The 23010-nt window shown below is 35.4% G+C and overlaps 1 protein-coding gene across 2 annotated transcripts; it reads left to right on the plus strand.

Annotated features, from left to right (window-relative positions):
- The first annotated feature begins 668 nt into the window (after positions 1–668).
- Positions 669–16781, plus strand: LOC149736916 (cytosolic carboxypeptidase 1-like). 2 transcript variants are annotated; one of them, XM_089876223.1, is made up of 27 exons: positions 669–824; positions 1039–1154; positions 1277–1338; positions 1645–1846; positions 2440–2580; positions 2944–3040; positions 3299–3339; positions 3742–3891; positions 4022–4096; positions 7253–7420; positions 8415–8506; positions 8640–8759; positions 8998–9198; positions 9374–9452; positions 9715–9798; positions 10135–10285; positions 10565–10814; positions 11111–11353; positions 11615–11771; positions 12108–12340; positions 12600–12765; positions 12987–13206; positions 13599–13720; positions 13981–14117; positions 14462–14572; positions 14972–15165; positions 15467–16781. In XM_089876223.1, the coding sequence occupies exons 1-27, from the start codon at positions 790–792 to the stop codon at positions 16026–16028; spliced, it is 4209 nt and encodes a 1402-aa protein (XP_089732349.1). In that variant the 5' UTR covers positions 669–789; the 3' UTR covers positions 16029–16781. The 2 variants fall into 2 exon arrangements, with proteins under 2 accessions (XP_089732349.1, XP_089732350.1); XM_089876224.1 differs by lacking the exons at positions 14972–15165; positions 15467–16781 and adding an exon at positions 14870–14905.
- Positions 16782–23010: the final 6229 nt, after the last annotated feature.

A 23010-nucleotide genomic window follows, 5' to 3' on the forward strand; every position in this document is an offset into this window, starting at 1 on the left:
AGATGAAAAAAATGCGTATAGTTGTATATATACGCAACGTCGTTTGAGTGGAACTGTTTTACGAATGTCGTGATCAAGGGTCAAAGGTCAATGGGAACGATTTTTGCGGAGGAACGATTTTTTTCTGACACCGGCGCCGTGGCGTAGTGGTTAGCGCGCTTGCCTGTAACCATTAGGTAATTGGTTCAAGGCTCGTTGCTGCTACCATTGTGGGCGTATGTGTCCTTGGGCAAGACACTTAACGACAATTGCTTCAACCCAGTTGGCCCCTAATGGGTTGTCCAAATTATCAGCCATACATAAAAAAAAAATGAAAATAATCCCCCAAAAAAATAATTACCCACAAAGTAACATACATGGTAACTCGTAGGGTGGCACGAGCCACGCGAGGATAAAGTAAGTTACATTCACATTCACATTCATTTTATCACCTAACTTCTAAATTCCAATGCCGTCTGGCCTGGAAATCCTTTTTATCCATTTTAAAATTTAGACTTTATGTTTTTTTTTCAATTGATGTTACCCGCCAAACAAAACGCCATGTGTAATACAAATCTTGAATAGTACACAAATGTTATAAACTTGATATATTCTACAAATATTTTATTTTTCCGTCACTACGGAATGTATGTTCCGTCGATTCATCGGTTACGGAAGAAAAAACAATAACAATAGCGCCACTTCGCGGTCGTGAAATTTTCAATGACAGTAGTAATTCATGTTGTTATGTTAAAGCATTAGGCCGGGCATTTACTCATTACTTACTGTAGTGAGTCAATACATTACAAAATGTCCGCTAAAGCATCCAAAGCTGCAGAAACAAGGTCAGTATGAACTCGATATTAAAGTTTCGTGTGTCATGCCCTATTATTTTGTATGTCATGTCCTGTTGTTTTTAATATCCAACCGTATTTGCACATTTGAAGATCTCTTTAAGCACAATAACTGACAACACTTTATCAACATTATAGTTGTTAGGATGCTATTTGTAATTAAGTTGACAAAAAGTGTTAAAATATTTGGTATTTATTAATCCAGGTCAAAGGCGAAATCAGTAATAACAATGCTGGAAAAACTGAATGGATCAAGCAACCCTGATAAGGAGCAAACACGATACTTGTCTCAAAAACTACTGCAGATTGTTAACACTAAAGGTAGGATGTCTTAGATACTTTGATATACAGTATGTAAAATACACCCACTCACCAAGGAAACAAGTTGCATGTTACGTATGTGTAATGTAAATGCATCTTTTGTAATTTAAATATGAATTCAGAATCATCCAAAAAAGATGTGACTTGCAAAAGTGGACTGGAAGCCATTCTTTTAGCACTTGAGGTAAATATATATTAGGCTATCAGCCTTAAATTTGTAACATTAAAATCCAAGTGTAAATAGCTACCAAATTGTACATTCCTCAAGTTTTATGTAATATTTGTGTTACTTGAACAGTGTTAATAGCTATATATTGATTAGTTTTATTTAGTTTAACCCATTCAATTTCATTCACTTTTACTCAAGTAGTTTAGCTGTTAATTCCCTTCTATTTTTCATTTTAATTAATTAAAGCTTTATTACTGTATTCGTGAAGATAAACAAAGCTCAGATTATATATATATATATCTATATATGTTATATTTATAGAATTCCCAAGACCATCCCACATGCATGGCACTTGTTAACACATTAGCAGAGATTGCTAATGAAGGAGGGGGGTCGGTGAAAAGATTAATTGGCCAAGATACCACAAGAGTTCTGCTTCATATGCTTGCTTATCTGGGAAGTGATGTGGACTGGAGATTGCTCTCATGTATTCTTGCTCTTTTGGCCAAACTGGGCCCCAAAGGTAGATAATAAATATTTAAAATAAGTATTTTACGTATGAACAATTTTTTAGACAATATTTTTAAGAGGAAAAAATTCTTCATTTATGAAAAAAAGTTTTTAAAACACATCATTATTTTAACATTATTTGGCTTTAAAATATAACAGTCTTGCTTGTTTATAGTAACAGTAAGAACTAAGAATAATTTCTTTTGTATTGGACTTTTGGTGACACGTTAACTCAAAAGTTGTGTATAAAACGGATTAGAAACTTTTCATTCATGAACTCATTTTTGTCAGCTTTGTGTACCAAGTGGCAAGTGTGTTTTTCATAATGTATGTATTATGCTTCACTGGCTCAGTCATGTTTTCACTTTAATAATAGTGTAACTAATCATTGATCAGTATTAAAAATCTGTTGTAACAATCTTGTATCTCTGAAACAGATATTCTGGGATTTTTTATGTTTTGTTTTTAAAGATCGGTTATATATATATAAAAGTCTTTCTTGGACTTATAACACAGCTGACAGCATATACAATGTTGTATCTGAATAAATGACCTTGATTTTTTAATGAGGTTTAAAAAGTAGGTGACCTTTAATCCTTGTTTTAGATCGTCGATTTGCCCTTCGAGCGCGACTCACTGGTTCATTATCAATGATATTATCAGCTGTACGTTCTTCATATACTCACCATTCCCGTGCTAAGATGTTACAAACTTCATTGACTGTTCTAAAACTCACCGTATTAAATTGTAAGTTGTATACAGCTAATATATGTATGTCATATATTTAAGCCACTAAGTGCTGATTATGAGAAAATGTGTCATCATTTTTGTAATGGGCCATTATGTCTCAATTGTCAACTAAGTTGGAAAATGTTTCCAAGCTTATGAATTAACATTGTGCACAAACCAATGTCAAAAAAAGCAATATTATAACTAATGTAAAACTCAAGTGTTTACTCAAACCCTCTTTAAAAAAGGCTTTCAAACTTCATGTAACCGCAACCATACAAAACAACCTTGTACAAAAACTTCACAAAACCACCACCCTACCCCATGCTGTTAATCTCCATTATCTTTCAAAACAGTAATCCCACTGTTGTATTTCCACAGCAACATCAAACTCAATACTGCTTGGCAGAGCTGGTGCAGTGAACGTACTATCGCGTGTTGTTTTATCTTCTGGTAAAAAGCAACCTGTTCCACTAAAGTGGGTTTTCTTCATATAATACAATTTTTATTCAAACTTAAGTTGTATTAAAAATGTACTAACATACTCATAATTATAGTGATGTATGAGGTATTAGGCTCACCTAGTCGTAAATCCCATGGCGTCGTAATTCTCCATGGCGCCTTTTGTGTATAGCCTAACCCATATAAAATAAAAAGCGCTGTGGTTTGTTATTACCATCATACTTTTGTTTAATCTCAATTATTTTAATTCAGATTGTAAATAATTGTTTTGCAGAACCGCATTAGCTGTGCTTAACCTATTGATTAGATCTTCAAGTAAGTTTTTAGTTATAATATTCTATCTCTGAAATTTAAAAATATTTTTCCTGGCTGTAAATTCCTGATGATCATTTATGATCACAGCACCTACTTAAAAGATAATCTTGTAAAGAATGCTAAACTCCTGCTTTAGGTGAAATAAAGTATAATTACCCATGTTGAACTACTACGCAGCATTCTTTACCCAAATTCTTAGTCAGTTAAGTAGGCCTAAGCCACCTAACATAATAAAATGATTATTTTTCAAAATCAAGCAGTGGGCCTATTGTACAAAGTGATGTACATATTTTTACTTTAACTAATCAATGAAGTAGCTAATTGAGATGGTTTCATCTCCAATTTAGCCATCTTTACAATGTTGCAAATACATATGATTTAACTTTTGTATTTTATTATTAGGAGCAAATGCATCTCGTGCTGTTAGTCTTGGCTTAATTTCTTCAATTCTTGGACTTCACTGTGATTACCATAAGAGCGACATACGTCATAACAGACACACAGCCATAAGAAAGTCTTTTCTCAATATTCTGAAGAATATAACGGCATTAAGTAAGTTTCTAATAAACTATTAGACAAGTTTAACATTAACGAACATAATATTTTTATTTTTTTTAGTTTTACTGTCATTACCCAACCACGCAAGGATAAAATAAAGTAATAATTATAATTTCTTTCACAGAGATTGGTAGAAAGTCTTTTAATGAAGTAAATGGTTTGTTGGTCATGTACAATTCATGCAGAGATTATTTGGCAGGTACCGTTTAGGGATGCACCGGGTCGAATCCGGGTCCAATTACCCGGTCGAGTATCGACGTTTTCGTGGTATTCGGACCCGGCCGGGTATCGCAATTACTCTGTCCGGGTAATTTCATTAATATTTTAGTTGTTCGTCATTTAATAACACGGAAAAAATGGTTTGTACGGCGGGTATTCAAACGTTTTTATGGTCCGTTAATCCATGTTCTTGCGCAACAAAGTCCGACGTAACATTTCGTACTATGACGTAACAAACATACCTTCATTCGAGTTGCGCAATACTGCGCGTAAAAATAAACCAAACGCATTTATGTATACTATACTCCGTGAAATTGTTGCTGTACAAGAGAATTAAGAATAAGAATGAGTTCTACTTCAAAGTCATCTTCTGTTTGGAAGTATTTTGAAGTAATGGAAAAAGACACTTCTACAACAGTATGTAATCTGTGCAACGTATCGATAAGTCGAGGAAAGTCTGTTGCTACATATACGACAAGCTCCATGATAAAGCATTTACTATTAAAACATCAAATCGATGTAAGGAAGCAAGAAAGTGGTGCGTCGTCTCAAAGCAACTGCGGTAAAAGACCGACCGCTCAACAGACAATCGAAGGGATGTTTGCCAAAAAACAATGTTTTTCAACAACGCACCCGGTTGCCCAAAAAATTACAAAACTTATATGTGAGATGGTTGCAGCAGATTTTCTTCCTTTCTCTGTGGTCGAAAACGAAGGCTTTAGGCGTTTAATTACTGAACTCCAACCACGCTATAATATTCCGTCAAGAAAATATATAACTGAAACGTGCATGCCTGAAATCTACACCCAGGTAAGACAATTTATAAAACACCAGGTCAATAATTCGATGGGTTGTTTTGCTGGAACGACAGATATATGGACAAGCATTCAAAACATCGCGTATATGAGCCTCACGATTCATTTTGTATCGTGTGATAAGGGCAATCTTCGTCTTCTGTCCTACGTGTTGTCGTGTAACGAATTAGAAGGGTCGCATACTGCTCAGCATATCTTAGAAGAGATAAAACATCAAGAAGCTCTTTGGGATATACAGTTACGGTACATGGTCAGCGATAATGCAGCCAACGTTGTTAAAGCCCTACGTGATGGTGAGATCAAGGGAGTGCGGTGCATGGCACATACCATCAACCTAGTTGTACACCACGCCTTAAAAAATTCCCAACGAACGGTCAATGATACAGTCGCCGTTGCTCGTCGTATTGTTACACACTTCCACCATTCTCCGCGGGCATGCGGCATGTTAAAGTCAGTACAAACGGATCTTAACCTTCCAAAACACAAGCTCATCCAAGATGTCCCAACTCGTTGGAACTCAACATTTTTTATGCTTGAGCGATTATTGGAGCAGAAACCCGCAATAAATCAGTTATATCAGACCCATGGAGAGTTTCAGAACCTATCGTTTAATGAGTGGAAGCTAGTTGATTCATTAACAATCGTTTTAAAAATGTTCGATAAAGCCACCTGTGAGCTGAGCGGCGAGGCAGCAACAATTTCTCACATTCTGCCTATTAAAGTAAATCTTGTGAGGAAATTGAAAAGATTTGAACATGAGAATGCAGAAGGCAGGTTGTTTGGTATAGGCACTTTCATATCGGTACTAAAAGAGCAGTTAGAACACAGGTTTAGTAAACCACATCGTGGTGTGCCACAATCTAAAGATTGCTATTTCTACAACGATGACATATATACCACCTGCGCCGTTGCTGCAATATTGGACCCGAGATTTAAAACTTCTTGGTTGGATGATACGGAAGAAGTTACTCGTCTTTCTAATGCCATACAGCAACTTGCTCTGCAGCATGTTAGTAGTGAAAACACTGGTGTCGATGCTGGTGAACACCTGTCATCGACAGACGATTCCGGCAACGAAGATAGCATTTTGTTTGAGTGTCCTCTGTCCGACGATCAAATTGTTGACACTGAAACAACGCCAGGATTGGAACAGAACGCCGAACAACAAAAAAATAAAATAAAAACAACAGTTATGCGTTACATTGGAAGCCAACGAATAAAGTCTTCAAAGTCGCCGTTGGATTTTTGGATGGATCACCGCGCGGACTGTCCCGCATTGTTTTCCTTAGCTGTATCACTTCTTTCTTGTCCACCAACAAGTGTATCGTCGGAACGTCTTTTCAGTTCATCGGGCGTGATTGTATCTCCCCTGCGTAATCGTCTCAAGCCAAAGAATGTGGAAGTGCTAACATTTTTGCACTACAATCTCCGAAAACTTAATTTTTTGTATTAAATGGTGTCTAGGAATTTGTGCCTCTCATGTAAATAAATGTTTTTTTTATGGATAAAAATTCGTTCCGTATGTAAATAAAAATTCGTTCCACATATTCAGTTGAATTGATGCGCTAATCAATGTATACATGTCTGATGGATCGACTACATTATGGTTATTTCGTTTTGATACCTACTAATTCGCCGACGGACGTGTCTATACTTGCTTGCATGCATGCGATGTAAGGCTACACAAGGCGCATTTTCGCTTTATATGACAACCGCATACTCGTGCGGACTCGACGACAGCCGCGTAATACATAAATAAAAATGCCTTTTTGACGTCACTCGCCTATTGTGACGTCACTCGCCGGGCACTCGGATTCGACCGGGTAACGTTTCTCATTACCCGGATTCGCCGAATCCGGGTAATTTTAATTTCGTCCCATCCCGAGTACCGTTATCAATTATCATACATTCATTGTTGATGTATTTATTGCATACCACATATTACAATTAGAGGCAAATTTGGTTTACATATGTCAGCTAAAATTATTAATAAAAATTATTTGAACTTGAATGTTTTTAATAATATAAACTGTGGCAAAATATCAAACACATTCAGTTGCATGAAGATTGGTGATAAAAAACGCAATCCTACAAATTGATTTTGATTTCTCATAAAGTTTATTCAAATGGGTTTATGCAGAAAAATCAAACTACTTTTCCTTGGTGTCTGTCTAATAATAATAATGACTTCAATCTTTCACTTTTTCCAAAATAATGCTTAAAATTTTTTTAAATTTTTTTTTTTAAGTTTGCTACCAGCTTTTACTGTAAATACACAATTTGCACTGATTAAAATGATTTGCTCACAATTGCATGTCCAGCTTCACACACTAACAACAAATCGGTCGATCCCTTACTCACTGTTGCCACGATGATAATAAGAAGATGCCAACCAAAATCCCGCCTCCCAATATTGAATTCCAGATCCACGATCCGCTTCCGACTTCCAGGGATGGAGGAACCGGATCTTCTGGAAGATGATTTTTTTGGTATATTTCTTAGACTTTTTGCTCATTTCTTAGATATGTCCGCCATGGTGGCTTAGTGGCTGGAATAAATAGGTAATATGATGCCACCTTAGGGTTCCAGGGGGGGTACTATTGAAACAGGAGTGACAATATGACATCATATGTTCTGGCACCCCAGATTTAAGCACCGATTAGCTTTTCCCCCTTTTTTTAAGTGTCTATTAAAGGGCCTAAACACACCCCACGTCACTTTTATTTTTTATGGTAAATTCATAAAGCGACCGTTTTATTGATTCCAAAAATACTTTGCTTATTAAAATTGGTCCAGTATAGGCGGAGATATTCGTCCTCAAACAGTGATCTCTAGCGCTATCTTTTTTTTACTACGAGCTCCGTGATTGTGACATAGGAACGTACTAGTCACGTGACTGATTCATTCGTAAAAGCGAAACCTGCGTTTTTTTTGTGCTTTTTTGAGTTTTTTTTGTTCTCTCGTTTTTCGCTGAAAACACTGCCTCTCGCCTTTCTGAATGAGAGCGGCCACGCTTCAACAATTTTGTCACGTGGGTAGTACACTTCTCAATTTTTTTCGCCACGCAACTTTCAAATCAGTTTTTTGAATTTCACGGTGTTTGAGCTGGAATATCTTTGGTTATACAGAACCGATTAAAACAAGTAAGGTGTCGTTGGAATTAGAAAAACACACTCTATCGATTAAAGCGAAGTACATTTGGGGTGTGTTTAGGCCCTTTAAAACAAGCAGAGCCAAAGTACATTGTATTCACAACATTAATCAATAATGATTCGCCTTCTTTACAACTAAAAGTATAACTGTATTTGCGTAAGTATAACCTACATCAGGTTACTAATGTGGAATATAAAGGCAGAAATATGAAAACCACTGAATACAAGAGTTATTCTGGCAACCACAGATACATGTAGGATGCCACCTTATGCTCACTTCCAATAGGTTTCAGATTTTTGTGATGTCAATAATTAAATCTCTTCTTCCCAGCCCTGACAGATGAAGAAGAAGATGAGAATGTTGAAGATCCACCAGTGGATGGGGAGGAACTCAATGATAATTGCCAACCATCTGATACCTCGGTTTGTTTATTAAACTTTTATAAATAAGGAACAATATATTTTTTTGTATTTATATATCTATAAAAAAAATTTTCAAATTTCTGTTAAAAAGTACATGTGTCTGTTATATAATAACAATACCTTTATATTAAAGGCATCAAAGAGCAGTACAGCTACAAGTGATGTAAATAGAGACACATTCAAGTCTTTTTCTTACAATAGATCTGATCTTAAGATGTATGAAGACTTCTTCCCAGAGCTACAAGATTTTAAGGTAGATAAAACTAACAAATTAAACAAGAAAGTATTAATAGGCTGGTACTTAGTGAATAAAGTAAGTAAAATTGACCCAAAATGCCCTTTAAACCATTAAAAATATACCTTATTATACAAAATCTAATTTATTAATTGTATTATTTTCCAACCCTGTTTAAATAGAAGAAATGAAACAAAAACAAATTTAAATCTTTGTGTTAAAATGACTCAAATTTAAACACATTCAATTGTTCAAGCTGCAGAACCAGTTGCTTACCCAGCGCCCACACACAAGTGGAGAGGCAGATAAACCTCATTTCAACCCTCGTAATGTAGCTCGACATAGCTCACCAGACCTTACTAAGCTATCTAACTCATGGGAGGTCCCATGTGATGTTTCTGATGTCACAAAAACCTTTGCTGATGTCATAAAGGTGGTGGATGACAGTGAGAAACAAGTGGGTTTATTACTTGTTTTTAATCTTTTTTTTCTTAGTCTTTATTTTGTGCCATATACAGCTCTTTCTATTCTATGTGAGTGAACTCCTACAGTGTAACATGACATGGGGTCTGACATTTAGGCTGGGGTTTGCCCTTTACCCTACATAACACATACTACTATTGTTATGCCAGGTTACCAACTGCAATGGTTTGACTCATAGTTCTGGAGATGAAGCAAAACCGAAGCCAAAAGCATGGTCTGTATTTTATGGTAAGTCCTAACAAACTGGTGTTGTGTTAAAATTATACAAAAAAGTAGAGATTTTTAATAAACTCCCATAAATTCTCTGCCAAAATTATGTACTTTAGCAAGCAAACGGACTCAAAATGGTAATTCCATTGATTTTATAGAGAAATTGGGCTGCCAAATTGTGCTACCCATATGATATAAAGTCTGGGCGTTGGACACCACATATATTTTGTTTATTATAATAATTGTTTTGTGGCAAAGTACATTTTATTTTATCTTCCAGATTCTTCTACAATAAATGGAGACATGATGACATTACCCATCAATAATAACATCTTCTCCCATGACAACAGCCCTTCTATGCTAAGTAAGCTAAAACTTCTTTTTTTTTTGAATATTTATATGTGTGAAAGCGGGTCCTGCAGCGAAGCATGCAATAACATAGGACCAGAGGTTTAGGCCAGAGTTTGCCCATTGTTCCGACACCCAGGGTGCTAATACACAATAATGATCACTCAGGTATAAAGCAATGTCTGTTAAGTTTCTTGGCCAAGGTCACACACGCTGTCAGTGGTATCAGTATTGGAGCATTAAAACCAGTATGTTTTGGTTATAGCACAAGCACCAATTCACTAACCTACAGATTTCTAGAAAACTTTTGAAACCGACTTATTCGACTTACGTTCCATTTCCATTGTTCTAGATCATAATAGCCATTATGAGTTGGCACAAAAGTTAGCTCAGTCAACCATATCAGTGAAGGAAGAAATAAATAAATTATCATTAGCTGATGAATATGGAAGTGTGCCAATGACTAAATCTGAACATCAAGTTAATAAAAGAAATGTACAAAGGTGACTTGTGTATTTTGACCATGATGTAATATATTATATTTTTTATGTAAACTGTTATAATACAGTTGTTCAAAATTTTGCCACACGAAATATATTCGCAGGATGTGATATTATATAAATGCTGTTGTTTTAAATGTTTAATTCGGTTTTAGGATAAATATAAAATTACATCTTTAAAATGTCTCATTTGTCCACGTTTGTATGATTCTTTCAACTAAATTTTAAAATTTTAAACTTGTTCATAAAACTAAAATGTTCATTTTATATTTTTTTATATAGATTGATAAAATCAAAATTATTGGATGATCTGGCACGTTTCCTATTTCCTGATGATGTCATCAATGATGTCATATACAGCTGTGATGATGTAACACCTCGGAACCCAGTGACATCATATAATAAAGATATAATTGTGAAACGTGAAAATGGTGAAATCCAATCATGTGAGGTACATGAACCAATTGAACCCTTGAATGGCACTTATGATGTCACAGAGGAAATAAAACAAGAAAACAAACTCGTGATTCAGGTTGGAATTATTTTAAATATTTTTTTATGCAAAGAAACCTGGGATTTAGGCCACAGTTGGCCCATTACCCTGACACCCAGTCGGCTACAACCTATTTGTGACCACAGAGGAGCAATGTCTGTTAAGTGTCCTAAGGAAAAGTATGCTTATCTAGCGTTGAACTCTGTTTAGTTCACGGTGCAGTGTCCAACCACTAAGCCCCAGTCTTTTTGTGTTACAATGTCTCTAACCACTACCCTAGAAACAATCAGCATGCCAAGAATGGCAATAATTTTAAATATAAAACTTTCTTCCAGGTCACTATCCCCAACAATGAAACGAGTGAAACATCTGATGATATTTCCTCGACCACAATATCAGAGGAAACATGGCCTGGTGTTTACATTGATCAAAACGACAACATTTCAACTGAAACTAAAGAAAAACATTGCATGAAGTTGCCCCTTAATAACCGCATTGGGACAAACCAAAGACTTTGTTCTTCCACTTTAAAATTTGATTCAAAATTTGAAAGCGGGAATCTTCGTGCTGCTGTTCAGGTGAATTGAATATTCTAAGTTCAAATCCCTGTGTAGGTAGCGGTTAATAAAAGGTCCTGCAAATCATACTTATACCTTATTAACAAACAAAATCTTGAAAATAAATTAGTTCTCTATGCTATATTTCGGAGGTCTTTTCCTAGAAATTAATTTACTAATACTCTAAAATTAACTCTGCTATTTTGCTAAATGCAATGGATTTTTAACAGAAATAGGTGAAAATAAAATTTTACTAATTAAATAAACTTTCTTTCGCTTTAGGTTCGAGAGTTTGAATATGATCTTGTTCTAAACTCTGATTGCAACAGCTTGCACCATTATCAGTGGTTTTACTTTGAAGTTAGTAACATGAAGATGTCACAAACTTACAGATTCAATATTGTTAACTGTGAGAAGAAGGGGAGTCTTATTAATGAAGGTAAGACATTTGTGGTATATTAGCTTTGTTGTATTATTGTAGGTATGTGTCATTGGGCAAGACGCTTAACGACAATTGCTCTAACTTGGTGTTTTTTTTTGGGGGGGGGGGTTGTCTTAAATGTTAGCAATACATTTTAAAAAAAAAGGAAAAATTCCCGCAAAATAACTACCACCAATTTATGTATACGTAGTATGCAACTCAGAAATTGGCATGAGAACAGAACACCTGTGTTATAATGACTGTCATGTCCAGTCCAACACGATAAAGTATTAACACTCTTCAAACTCAGGCATGCAAGGATAAATTTATTTACATTCATTCATTTATTCACAGGCATGCAACCAGTAATGTATTCCATGGTTGAAGCAAAACAAGGTCGTCCATGTTGGAGACGCGTCGGCCATGACACTTGTTATTATCGCAATCATTTCCTTCGTAGCAAGACCACGGCATCAGCTGGAAAGAACCGGACATACTTTACTTTGTCATTCACTGTAAACTTCCAGTATGCAGATGATGTTTGCTACTTTGCATATCATTATCCATACACCTACACCCAACTAAAGGTACATATTTTATATTTTTAGGTAAAATAAATTTTGTTTTACAATTGAGGAGGACTGTTGAATGTAAAACTAAAAATTAGGGAATATGCAATATTATGTGCTAAATTCTAATGGCTTTCATCTTACCCTACACTGGCACAGTACTATATAATGTTGTTGCATGGGCCGCAATCTAATCCTGTTATTTGGTTTGAAAAGCTGGCATATAAATATACCAGATATAATCAGCAATGTAATATTTAAATATCTTTCCATTCAGGTCGATTTACAAAACTTGATGTCCAACATTGACACCTCAACAATGTATGTGCGGCAACAAACTTTATGCAATACATTATCTGGCAACTCTGTGCCTGTCTTAACTATAACTTCAATGCCAATAAGTGATAATGCTGGTTCTGCTATAGAAGCTGTTCATGAATTAAGTAAGTGAAATGTGTTTGTTGTCATTTGGTATGACAGTACAACATTTTGTTAGGTGCTTCCCCATGTTTGCTTTTTTTATGATTACTTTTTTCAAGAAGAACTCTGCACATCCTTTTTACCTGTTTTTTTAGTTTGTGTCCTTTTTTTATTTTACAACTGTTTTTATCTGAAATCATTTTTCTGTTTTTTATTTATATTTTCTTTTTTTTTTTCATTCCAGGGTCACGTCCATACATCTTCCTCTCTGCTCGTGTACATCCTGGTGAAACCAACGCATCCTGGACAATGAGAGGAACTCTCAAACTCCTCCTCACTCCTCCTGCATCCCAGGATCAACCAGAGGACATTCGGATCATTGCATCAATAGCGGAAGATCTTAGGAAGTCCTACATCTTCAAGATAATACCTATGCTGAATCCAGATGGTGTAATAAACGGACAGTAAGTAATGTAAAGGTTTAGTCTAACACAGTGGTATGTACTTGCATTATAATTGAACAAAACCTAATTCAATGCTCCACACTGACACCAATACTAATTAATAAGGGTATGTGTCCTTGGGGAAAACATGTAGTAAGTCATCTAAACGCTTTGTCTGTTCCAGTGGTTACTGGTTATGTACTTGCATCATAACTAAATGAAATCTGGTTCAATGTTTGACAAAGATACGGATACTAATAATTGGGGTATGTGTCCTTTGTCAAAACACTCAATGAATGGACATTGCTCAAACCCATTCATATCACCCTCTGTGTCGGGATTAGGGAGCAACTCTGGTCTAAATTTTAGGTTCAAACAAAACAACAATTTGTAAAACTAACTTATCTCTTCAGCCACCGTTGTTCATTAAGTGGGGAAGATTTAAACCGAACTTGGCTTGATCCAAATCCTCAATTCTTTCCAACTATTTATCACACAAAAGGTCTTCTACAATATCTGCAATCAATACAAAAAGGTTAGTAAATGATTAAGGTAGTTTAAATAAATTCTGTATTCTAAACCTTAAATGACTGATTTTTTTAATATTCTGTCTTTAACTTTCTATTCTGTATGTGTGAGGTCTTTTGTTAAAGACCTGGAATTTAGATTAGATTGGTCCATTAACGTAATACCCAGACTTCATATATCTATTCTGTATAAATGAATGTGCAACTCGTGTGCTTTACCACTAAGCCATGGTACAAAAACACCTTTACATATTATAACTCATCCCAGCACCATTGGTATATTGTGACTACCACGGCCACTCACGTAAGATGAATGTGTTCATGTACGGATGTTCACACAAGGATTCCGCAGCTGCTGGTGAAACATCAACCACAGTTGGTGGGCCAGATGATACAGGGTTTAAAGTGAGTGAAAATATAAGTTGTTAAAAGTTATATCTATTTATGTAACTGTTATTTGCTTTTGTTTTTTTTTCATTCTCATGCCTTATGACAGTCTTAGTGGTTGGGGCCTGCCTATAAACTAGAGGGTATTGATTTAAGGCTCTGCTATCATTGTCGGTGTTTGTGTTTCTTAGGCAAGAAACTTATCAGCAATTGCTTTTACCTAGTGGTCACTTATGGGTTGATCAAATGTTTAAACACACCACTCAAAAAATATTTAAAAAATCATCGCCTAAATGTTGAATAATGTGATCTCCGGTGCAGACATACTTTATAAATTTTATGTTATGTTCATGAATCCACAGACCTTGCCGAAGTTGTTGAACCATTTTGCCCCATCTTTCTCATTAAAAGGTTGTAGTTACGTGGTGGAGAAATCTAAAGTAACAACAGCGAGGGTTGTTGTGTGGAAAGAGGTAAGGTTTGCGTATTTCGTTACTTCTGCTACTAGGCATAATGTAACTAATCCTTTAGCCACTCCTCTGGCATAAAACAAAGAGTATCCGGCGCCATGACACAGTTAGTTAACGTGCATGCCTCTGACTCAGAGGTTATGGGTTCGTTCAAGACTGAAAACAATCACCCACAAAGCTACATTGTGGTAACTGGTAAGCATGCACAAGGTGTATAAACCAGAACACCCATGTTATAACGACTGCTGTTCTCCGGCTACATGAGGATAAAGAAAGTTACGTTTATTCCTGCATTCCCAGATTGGAGTGGCAAGAAGTTGATAAGAGTAGTCAAATTCCAGTAGTCATTTATTTCTCCAAAAACATTTAAAAATCTCAAACAAATAATCACGTAATACCCAGATTGGAGTGGCAAGAAGTTACACAATGGAGAGCACTTATTGTGGATGTGACCAGGGTCGGTATAGAGGTTTACAGGTTGGTACCAAGGAGTTAGAAGAGATGGGAGCAAGGTTTGTGGAGGTTCTACTGCATCTCAAGGCGAGGAATCAAACCAGGGGACTCCCCGTGATTGATACTGAGGATGAAGTAGCCATGTAAGTGGGGAGTTATAAGTTTGTGTGGATAATTAGAGCAATGGTAAAGAATAGTTATAGCACTTTAACATTATTATTTTTGGTTTGTGGTATAAAACATCCATAAATTTGTTCATTTGGGTTCAGAACAGAATGTAGAACTCTGTCTTTTATAAACTAGTCCAAAAACGTTCTTCTTAGCTTCGATGTGCTGAAAATACCATTCTATTCTGTATGGGTAAGGTCCTGTTCGTGAAACTATAATTCAGGCAAGGTTTAGCCCACCCCAAAAAAGGGTTTAATATTTTGTATTTCTTGACAGAGAACAGCCGGATTGTGATGTCATAAGACGAGATATCAGTCCTGGATGTCCGGTGAATTCCGATGCCGAACTCACTCCTGATGAAGATGACCTTTCACCCATAGATACTTCATTATTCTCACATGATTTCACGCAGGATAGATATCCAACATACATGGTGGAACATCAATCTATGAACAACGACCCACCAAGTGACGATTTATCTTTCTGGAGGTACGACCCTCACTCGATTTCAAGAGACAATCAAGCGTCAACCTCAAGCTACATGTATGACTCGAATGTTTACAACCCCTTAGCAACCAAAAACTTACATAAAGATCAGAAAGTCATTACGGCTCATGTTTCCCCTGATACAGGCCGCTTACTCTATTACCAGTATTCTGATGCAGAAACCACTGAAATTGAAAATGATTTGGTCAACACTGAATTGGAAAACGATGTGGTCACCACTGCTCCCAGACCATTTGAATCTGGCTTGACTTTGCAAAAGGAAAAAAGAAACCCAGAATCTTCCAATGATGGAAAATCTACACGTCCTCGTAGAAAGTCACAAAAGCGTTAATGACATCACAATAGCCAGCTATTGTGATGTCATAGTATATTATTTTCCGGTTGACATAATTATCTCTACCACTGTTCAGTTGTCAGTCAGCAAGGTTTTTTGTTGATTTTTTTGCAAGAAATTGTATAAAGCTAAGGTGAAACTTAGTTTAGGAGAAGGCATACTTAGAAAGTGGTCAAAATTCAACTTTATTTCCCAGTGAGAAGTATTTTTACAAGGTGCTACACTTTACAAATGCAATGAAAATTGAAAAGCACCGATACCAGGAGCTGTAATAGTTGAAATCTTCAATGAGGCAACTCTACAAGTTCAAGCTGTTTTGTATAGGCTACTACATTTATTATATTTATACATATTATACATCAAACTGTTTTTTTGTTAAATTTTCATATTTTATACAGCCTGCAATTTAAAAGTAACAAATTGTTGCAAATGAAGCTTATTTTTTTACAACAAGCTTAAAAAACTAACCCTCTGCACTTTTAATGTGCTTTGTTATATCTGCAACAGTGACTTATATCACAGTATTTATCCTCATATATCAATGGTGTAATTTACCTACATCTTCCACTGTTCAGTAAATTACTTCAAAAGTGACTCTTACAAATTGAACACCTTTTTTATTTTAAATTAGACAGCTGTTTTAAAATTCCAAAATATGTAGTTCATGTGCTGCTGTAGTAATTCTTATGCCTTTATACATAATATTGGTTCCTTATGTTACACAATTGTGTGGAGTAAAACCATAGTATACTGAAGTTCACTTCAGTATACTATGGTAAAACAGTAGTTTCAAAAAGTTAGACTTTTTCGAAAAAACTTTTTTCGAAAATGATTTGTTCTCGCGACAATTTTTTAAAAGAAATTAAATTTACATAAGATTAATTGTCACAATGCAAAATTTGTCATATTCAAATGCGGAGTTCTTGGACCAATCCTTATATACTGCAATTTTCAGTTAAAATTAATCACTTTACCACTGTTATAAGTAACGTCTTGAGAGCTAGCACGATTTGTAATTTGCCAAAGATTTATATCAATTTTAAGTTGCATAGCAAACTTTTTGTACCGACTGTGTTCTGTTCCCACATATTCCATATATTTATGTTGTTCCATATACTTTGTCATTGTGAATTAAGCATCATTCTATTTAATCACAAAACTTGTTCTTTTTTGTAGACATTATCCAATATAAAGCAAAGAGCTAAGAAAGACAGCGTGTCTGTGATAATGAGCCAGCTCCGAAAGTTTCATGGCTCACCGAATCACCTTGCTTATGTAGAACAGATGACGTCCGCAAATATGAAGTTTCAGGTTGTTTAGAATAGGTTATCGCTCTACCATGTAGATTTAAAAGACAAAGGTTCAGGTATAAAGTAAACCAGAATTTAGCAGCAGTTAAAATAGTTATTTGGAATACGCTAACACCCACCCAAGGAAGGGGCAGTAAAGGTTCCGCAGCATTGAGGTAAATACCTCACGTTATTTTTTGGTTGTGGTTTCTGCAAAATTAAGCCTATAAACGAATTTATTTTATGTTATATTATTAACTCTCTATGTCACAAGATGTATCACAACTGGTTGTTATTGTACTACACTTATACCCAGCTGTGGAATAAGCGGTAAAACAATTAACACGCCATTTATATTCCAATCAATCTATTGTCCACAAGACAAAAGAGTCGCGCGACATGGAACGGTACAAATCACTTTATTTCCGATCCGCGGCACCGTGCCCGGCGAGTTTTCGTTGCGTTTAAATTACCTGTTGTGACGAGGTAGTCATCTCACTTCAGTCGTGCACCTGTTGCAGGCTGTCAAGACATAGCACCTCATTCACACTAACATAAGATTGATTGCTGGCCACCGTAAACATATCTATAAAGCTGGTTTTATAAATTACCGCGCATATTTTTGCTCGCGGCGAACGAAGTGATTGACAAACGGTTGAAAACAGTTCAAACACTAGCCGATATAATTATAAGTGCGTTTAAATATTGATTCATGCATATGCAAATACATTATTGGAATTTAGCTCCAACTATAAGGGATACGATACGGTTTTATATTGTTTTGAATTTTCTTTGTTTCCTACCAAATGGGACGCGAAAGTAGAAGGAAAAGGTGTCCCATCTTTCCCCACCCCGCTATAGTTTAGTGTTGCTTAAAATTTGGATACTTAACGTATTATTCCATTTGCGACTATTAAATATGGTAAAGCCATGCCCATTGAAATTAAAAACGCATTAAGTCAACAACTTGGAGCATTTTAGACTGAACCAGGTGCACGTCATTCAATATGACGTCACCCGTGATGACCTCATCGCCTAAGGAAGTCGCTCGTTAAAATATTCCCTGCCACGTGTGAAATATAATTGCTAACATGACAGGTACCTACTTATATCTCAAGTTATTTTGTGGACATAGGAAACTAATACTTATTCGCACCGTCTAGTACGTTTCCATGACAAATTTAGAAATTTATCTGTCTGGCATTTTGTTCGTATTTTTAACTTAATTCGGGGTACAAAATAAAATCTATGTTATGCAAAAAATATAGATATAAAAAATCTTTAAAACTATTTAAAGTTTTAGTTGTTATTTGTTTTCTTCGGAATATTACGTGTTTTATAACATTATTTTTAAACCGTATTTTTTAAAAAGTTCTTTTAACTGTCTGCAATAAACGTCTGGTAAAAGTAAAAAGTTCTTCCGTAAAACAATAAATCTTTAACTTTTCAGACTTAAAAGTCAATAGTAGGCGGCGTCAAAACACATCAAACCATTAAGTGAACCTTAAAATATTGTAACATAACCCGTGTTGGTGTATAAACAACAAACAACAAGCACTTAACCTTGGTTGCCTAAGGTTTGTACGTGAATGTGATAAACATGTTGTGTTAGGTACACAGATATAGGCTACAGCTGTATTTTGCTTTCTGTTGGTTTTGCAAGTTAGGCAAATATTTTAAGGGGTTATAAATACAAATATGAAAAATGTAGTCAAAAGTTGCAATTATTTAAATGATATTAGGTCATGCCTTTTTTATTTTTTTTCGTCTATCGACTGTTTTACAATATAGCAACGTGTACGTAATTTAATTTCGTGCGTAGAAACGTTAAACAAACCAGATGTACGTATGGACTTTCGAAATACGTAGAGAACTTCGTACACACCTGTTACTGTTATTTTTTTAACAATTAATCAAAATTATTGTTTATTTTTTACTGACGTCAATCATAATTTCAATTTTCCGCTAATTACAATTTCCGCGTCCAGTTCCACTTTCATTTCACGCTTTATTTAAACAATAGAGATCTTTTTCCGCCTAATTAAAATAACTTCGTGCCAACTTGCACGGCTGTATTGACGATTGCAACTAATTAAAATTGATGGGTTGATTTATTTCGAAACATAAACATGAATTATTTATTCTATTTGTATCTAATTGAGTACAGAATGAAGTCATTAAAATCGGCTCGTTAAACCCTATGATATGCGACAAAATACGACTCTATTAGTTTTGTTAGTTTTAGAAACACCCGTGACGGTTACTACTCAATGATAAACAAATGTTGCCTAATTTATTTTCACCTCGGTTGAACCAGAAACGCCGTAAAGTTAAGGCTATAAACAAATAAAGCTTTAATCGTTGTGTAAATTACCTCTAAAATGAAATACCTACACTCATAGAAGCCATACTTGCGTGTTATGTGTCTTGGAGGGTAAATTTTATAGTTAACAAAATACGTATATGCAACTGGTTTAATTTGAATAAAAAAATTGCAAAACATATATAGTTGAATCTTAATGTCGGGAACTGAATTATGAAGTTTGATATACAGTTAAGAAAGCAAACATTGTTTAAACATAACCGCGACAAACTTGCTTAAAAAGGCCTGGCAGTCTTGAATAAATACTTCTATCATACTTTAAATATAAACCATACGCCCAGCATGACACAGTAAACCTTCCATGAAGCAGCACTTATAAATTAATTGTAACATCACCCATAGATGTTGTGAATGCAAATTAACACCCGATCAAGTTTTTCGCTTGAAACTATCAGATTTAATTATTTGTCATTTGAAAGCCCCAAACTTAACACGATCCGCCGAACTTCGCCGACCGTTTCACGATTGTTTGTTCTTGTACTAACGACGTTACGTTTCGCCCAGTTGCGTCTTACCACGTTCAATTTTAAAGAAAGTAATCTCGCAAATGGAAGCGTGCGCTTGATTATTCTAAAACTCAAATATAGACAATGGAAAAGCGTCATTGAACGCGTGTGTCGATTTAATTCGAGATTGGAGTGGGAGGGGGGTCGTGGTTCAATTGCCGATCACGCGTATCGCTTCAACCTATTGTTCTGCAATAATCGGATTTACAAATCGAAGGTCGATCAGAAACCTCTCAGGCTTTCGCGATGAGATGACGTTGTATTCTCGTTTATTGTCGCCTGTATGACGTCATAAATTAAAATAATTAAGATAGAGTATGGCATTTTTTTGTAAAAAATAAAATTTTAAATTTTTGTATTATGTACGCCATACCGTTTTTTAAATTTATAGCTACTATCGTATTAAAAAGGGTAAGTAAAATGGTTCATGTGTTTTATTTTGTTTCGTCCCATTTGATAGTAAATAAAGAACATTTACAGAGTTATAACTGTATCCTCGAGACCCTTAAAAACGTTGTTAATTGTTAAAAACACGAATAGTAAAAATGGGATATTTTATACTTATACGTTGTCCATCTTACCCCACAGTATTATATTTATTTTTAAGTAATTTCCTTTTATAAATATTTTACCAAACACGTATAAAAAATCCTACATAATAATGTTTACCGAAAACATATAGACTTTACATTCCATAAGCGTTAAACACATAGCATTCAAACCCCTTGTATTCCATCGCAATTAAAACCAAATATTCAAGGCCGTGATCTTATCCATTTTAATCCGAGGGTGGATTAATAAACCACACCTCAAAGAACGACATAAGTGTTATTATGATCTCACACATGCTCGCTTATGGAATGATCCACCAGATAAAAGATTAGACATACGAGGATTATTTTAACAGAGTAATCTATCCAAGTAAAGGGGTAAATGATGCTGTATGCGTTATGTAATGTAAATTAGATGCATATTGAATAAATGGATGTCGTTATAACATGGATGTTTCGCACACTTCGTGTCGGCTTATAAGTTACAGTTTACTACTATATGTAAAAGTACATTGCAAGTTGTTTTAGATATATATATAGGGGCACACCTGTGCACATATATGTGATGAAATAAAACACATTTAAACGGCGACATAAAACAATGACTTCTTTGTTTACGATTGTTTATAGTCGCGGTCTTTCGCCTTTTCGCACCTTTGTGGCATTTGTTTGATTGATGACGTAGCTCGGGAGCGCGCGAGGTCACCGCGGGGATACCAAGCACCCGAATCCCGCCATTTTGAACGAAAAATGTCGGCCCAGGTGTCACACTATACACGCGGAGAATTGCGTAAATATCCGCTCCCGCAAACAAAATACTTCGTGTGGTTTCGTAACACGGTTTTCTAATGCTGTATGCATTTCACCAATGCGGTGTATATGCAGCTGTACTTTACCATTTCACCTGTTCACTAATTAACTTATATCGTTTCCTATTTTAAACGTCGTCATAGTAACCGAAAACGGTATTTTTATGTGTTTAAATCAACATAATGGATTTTAGATGTACGGGGGTCCAGCACGCAGTTAATCGCTCTTTTAAATTAAAACAGCGCAGAATAGGTTATAGTAGGTGAAGTAACTATAAAGCGGCGTTGTTAAAAAAATATAAAAATGGAAAGTATGGTTTTATGTGTTAAAGACGTCCATTTTCCCCAGAGTACAAAACAAATGCTTCTGTGTTGATATTCCTATTCATTAACCCCTTGTAATAGAGTGGTTGTGTTACATTTTCAATATGCGTTTTTTATTATTCATTGACCTTAAATCGACGATGACAAAAGATCCTTTAATCCGGAAAAGACTAGAAAGTTTAATCCAAACTTTAAACGAGCGTGTAAACGATTACTTGACGAATTAAACCCACGATTCCCATGCAGATATACTAATAGATATAGTTACCAAATCAAGGCTAACGCTACATTATCCTAAATTGTATTTAATTTACGAAACGGCCAAACCGGCGCCGTTGTTTCAATGTCTCGACAAAACGACGCTCTTTTTCAAGCAAGTTAATTAAAATAGGATTGCCTGTCTTTTCCCATACTATCCAGAAACGCCTGTACTTGTTTTTCGTGTGAATAGCTGCACTAAATCCCAAGCGGACACCGGCGTATTATCTGTTATGTATTTTTTCAATAAAATAAAGCTTTGCATGTCGTTCTCATACATCCCTGCCACTGACTGCACATTACAAAGACATCGTACACCTTTGAGGGTTACACTAACACTACATATTGTATGGAAATAAATAAGCAACACACACAAGCAATTACCGTGGCCAAATAAGCGAAAAATTGACCATTACTCCAATACAGGTTGTTGCTAATTTGATGAGACAGTTGGGTGGACTGAAATAAATAAGATTGTTAATTGAAAACCAATTTTCTCTCGCTGAACGAACAAATAAAGTGGTAATTCACTTAAACAAATTGATATATAGTAGAGTGGGGGAAGATGATACATCTTTAACACATAATACCCAAATAGCCTGATCGTGTTTTAAACAATTAACAACGGTCTGTTGAAGTCATGAAGATACGGTTTTATAATTTATTGAATGTTTTTTGTTTACTACCAAACGAAAAGAGAAAACTAAACGAAGAAGTGTCCCATCTTCCCCCACCCTACTATATAGTAAGTTGGGGTAATAAGATGCTCCACGTTTTCAAGATTGTTTTATCGTGAGGATACGGTTTTATAATTATTTAAATGTTTTTTGTTTACTACCAAATGGGACGAGAAAATAGA

The sequence above is a fragment of the Ciona robusta genome, chromosome 4 (assembly GCF_009617815.1).
Source record: "Ciona robusta chromosome 4, ASM961781v2".
NCBI lineage: Eukaryota > Metazoa > Chordata > Ascidiacea > Phlebobranchia > Cionidae > Ciona > Ciona robusta.

Excerpts from the sequence above, each read along its gene's own strand:
- LOC149736916 (XM_089876223.1), top strand. The coding sequence starts at position 790 with ATGTCCGCTAAAGCATCCAAAGCTGCAGAAACAAG. Across the intron at positions 825-1,038 it reads TCCAAAGCTGCAGAAACAAG|GTCAAAGGCGAAATCAGTAA; the intron begins GTCAGTATGAAC and ends TTATTAATCCAG. Across the intron at positions 1,847-2,439 it reads GGCCAAACTGGGCCCCAAAG|ATCGTCGATTTGCCCTTCGA; the intron begins GTAGATAATAAA and ends TCCTTGTTTTAG.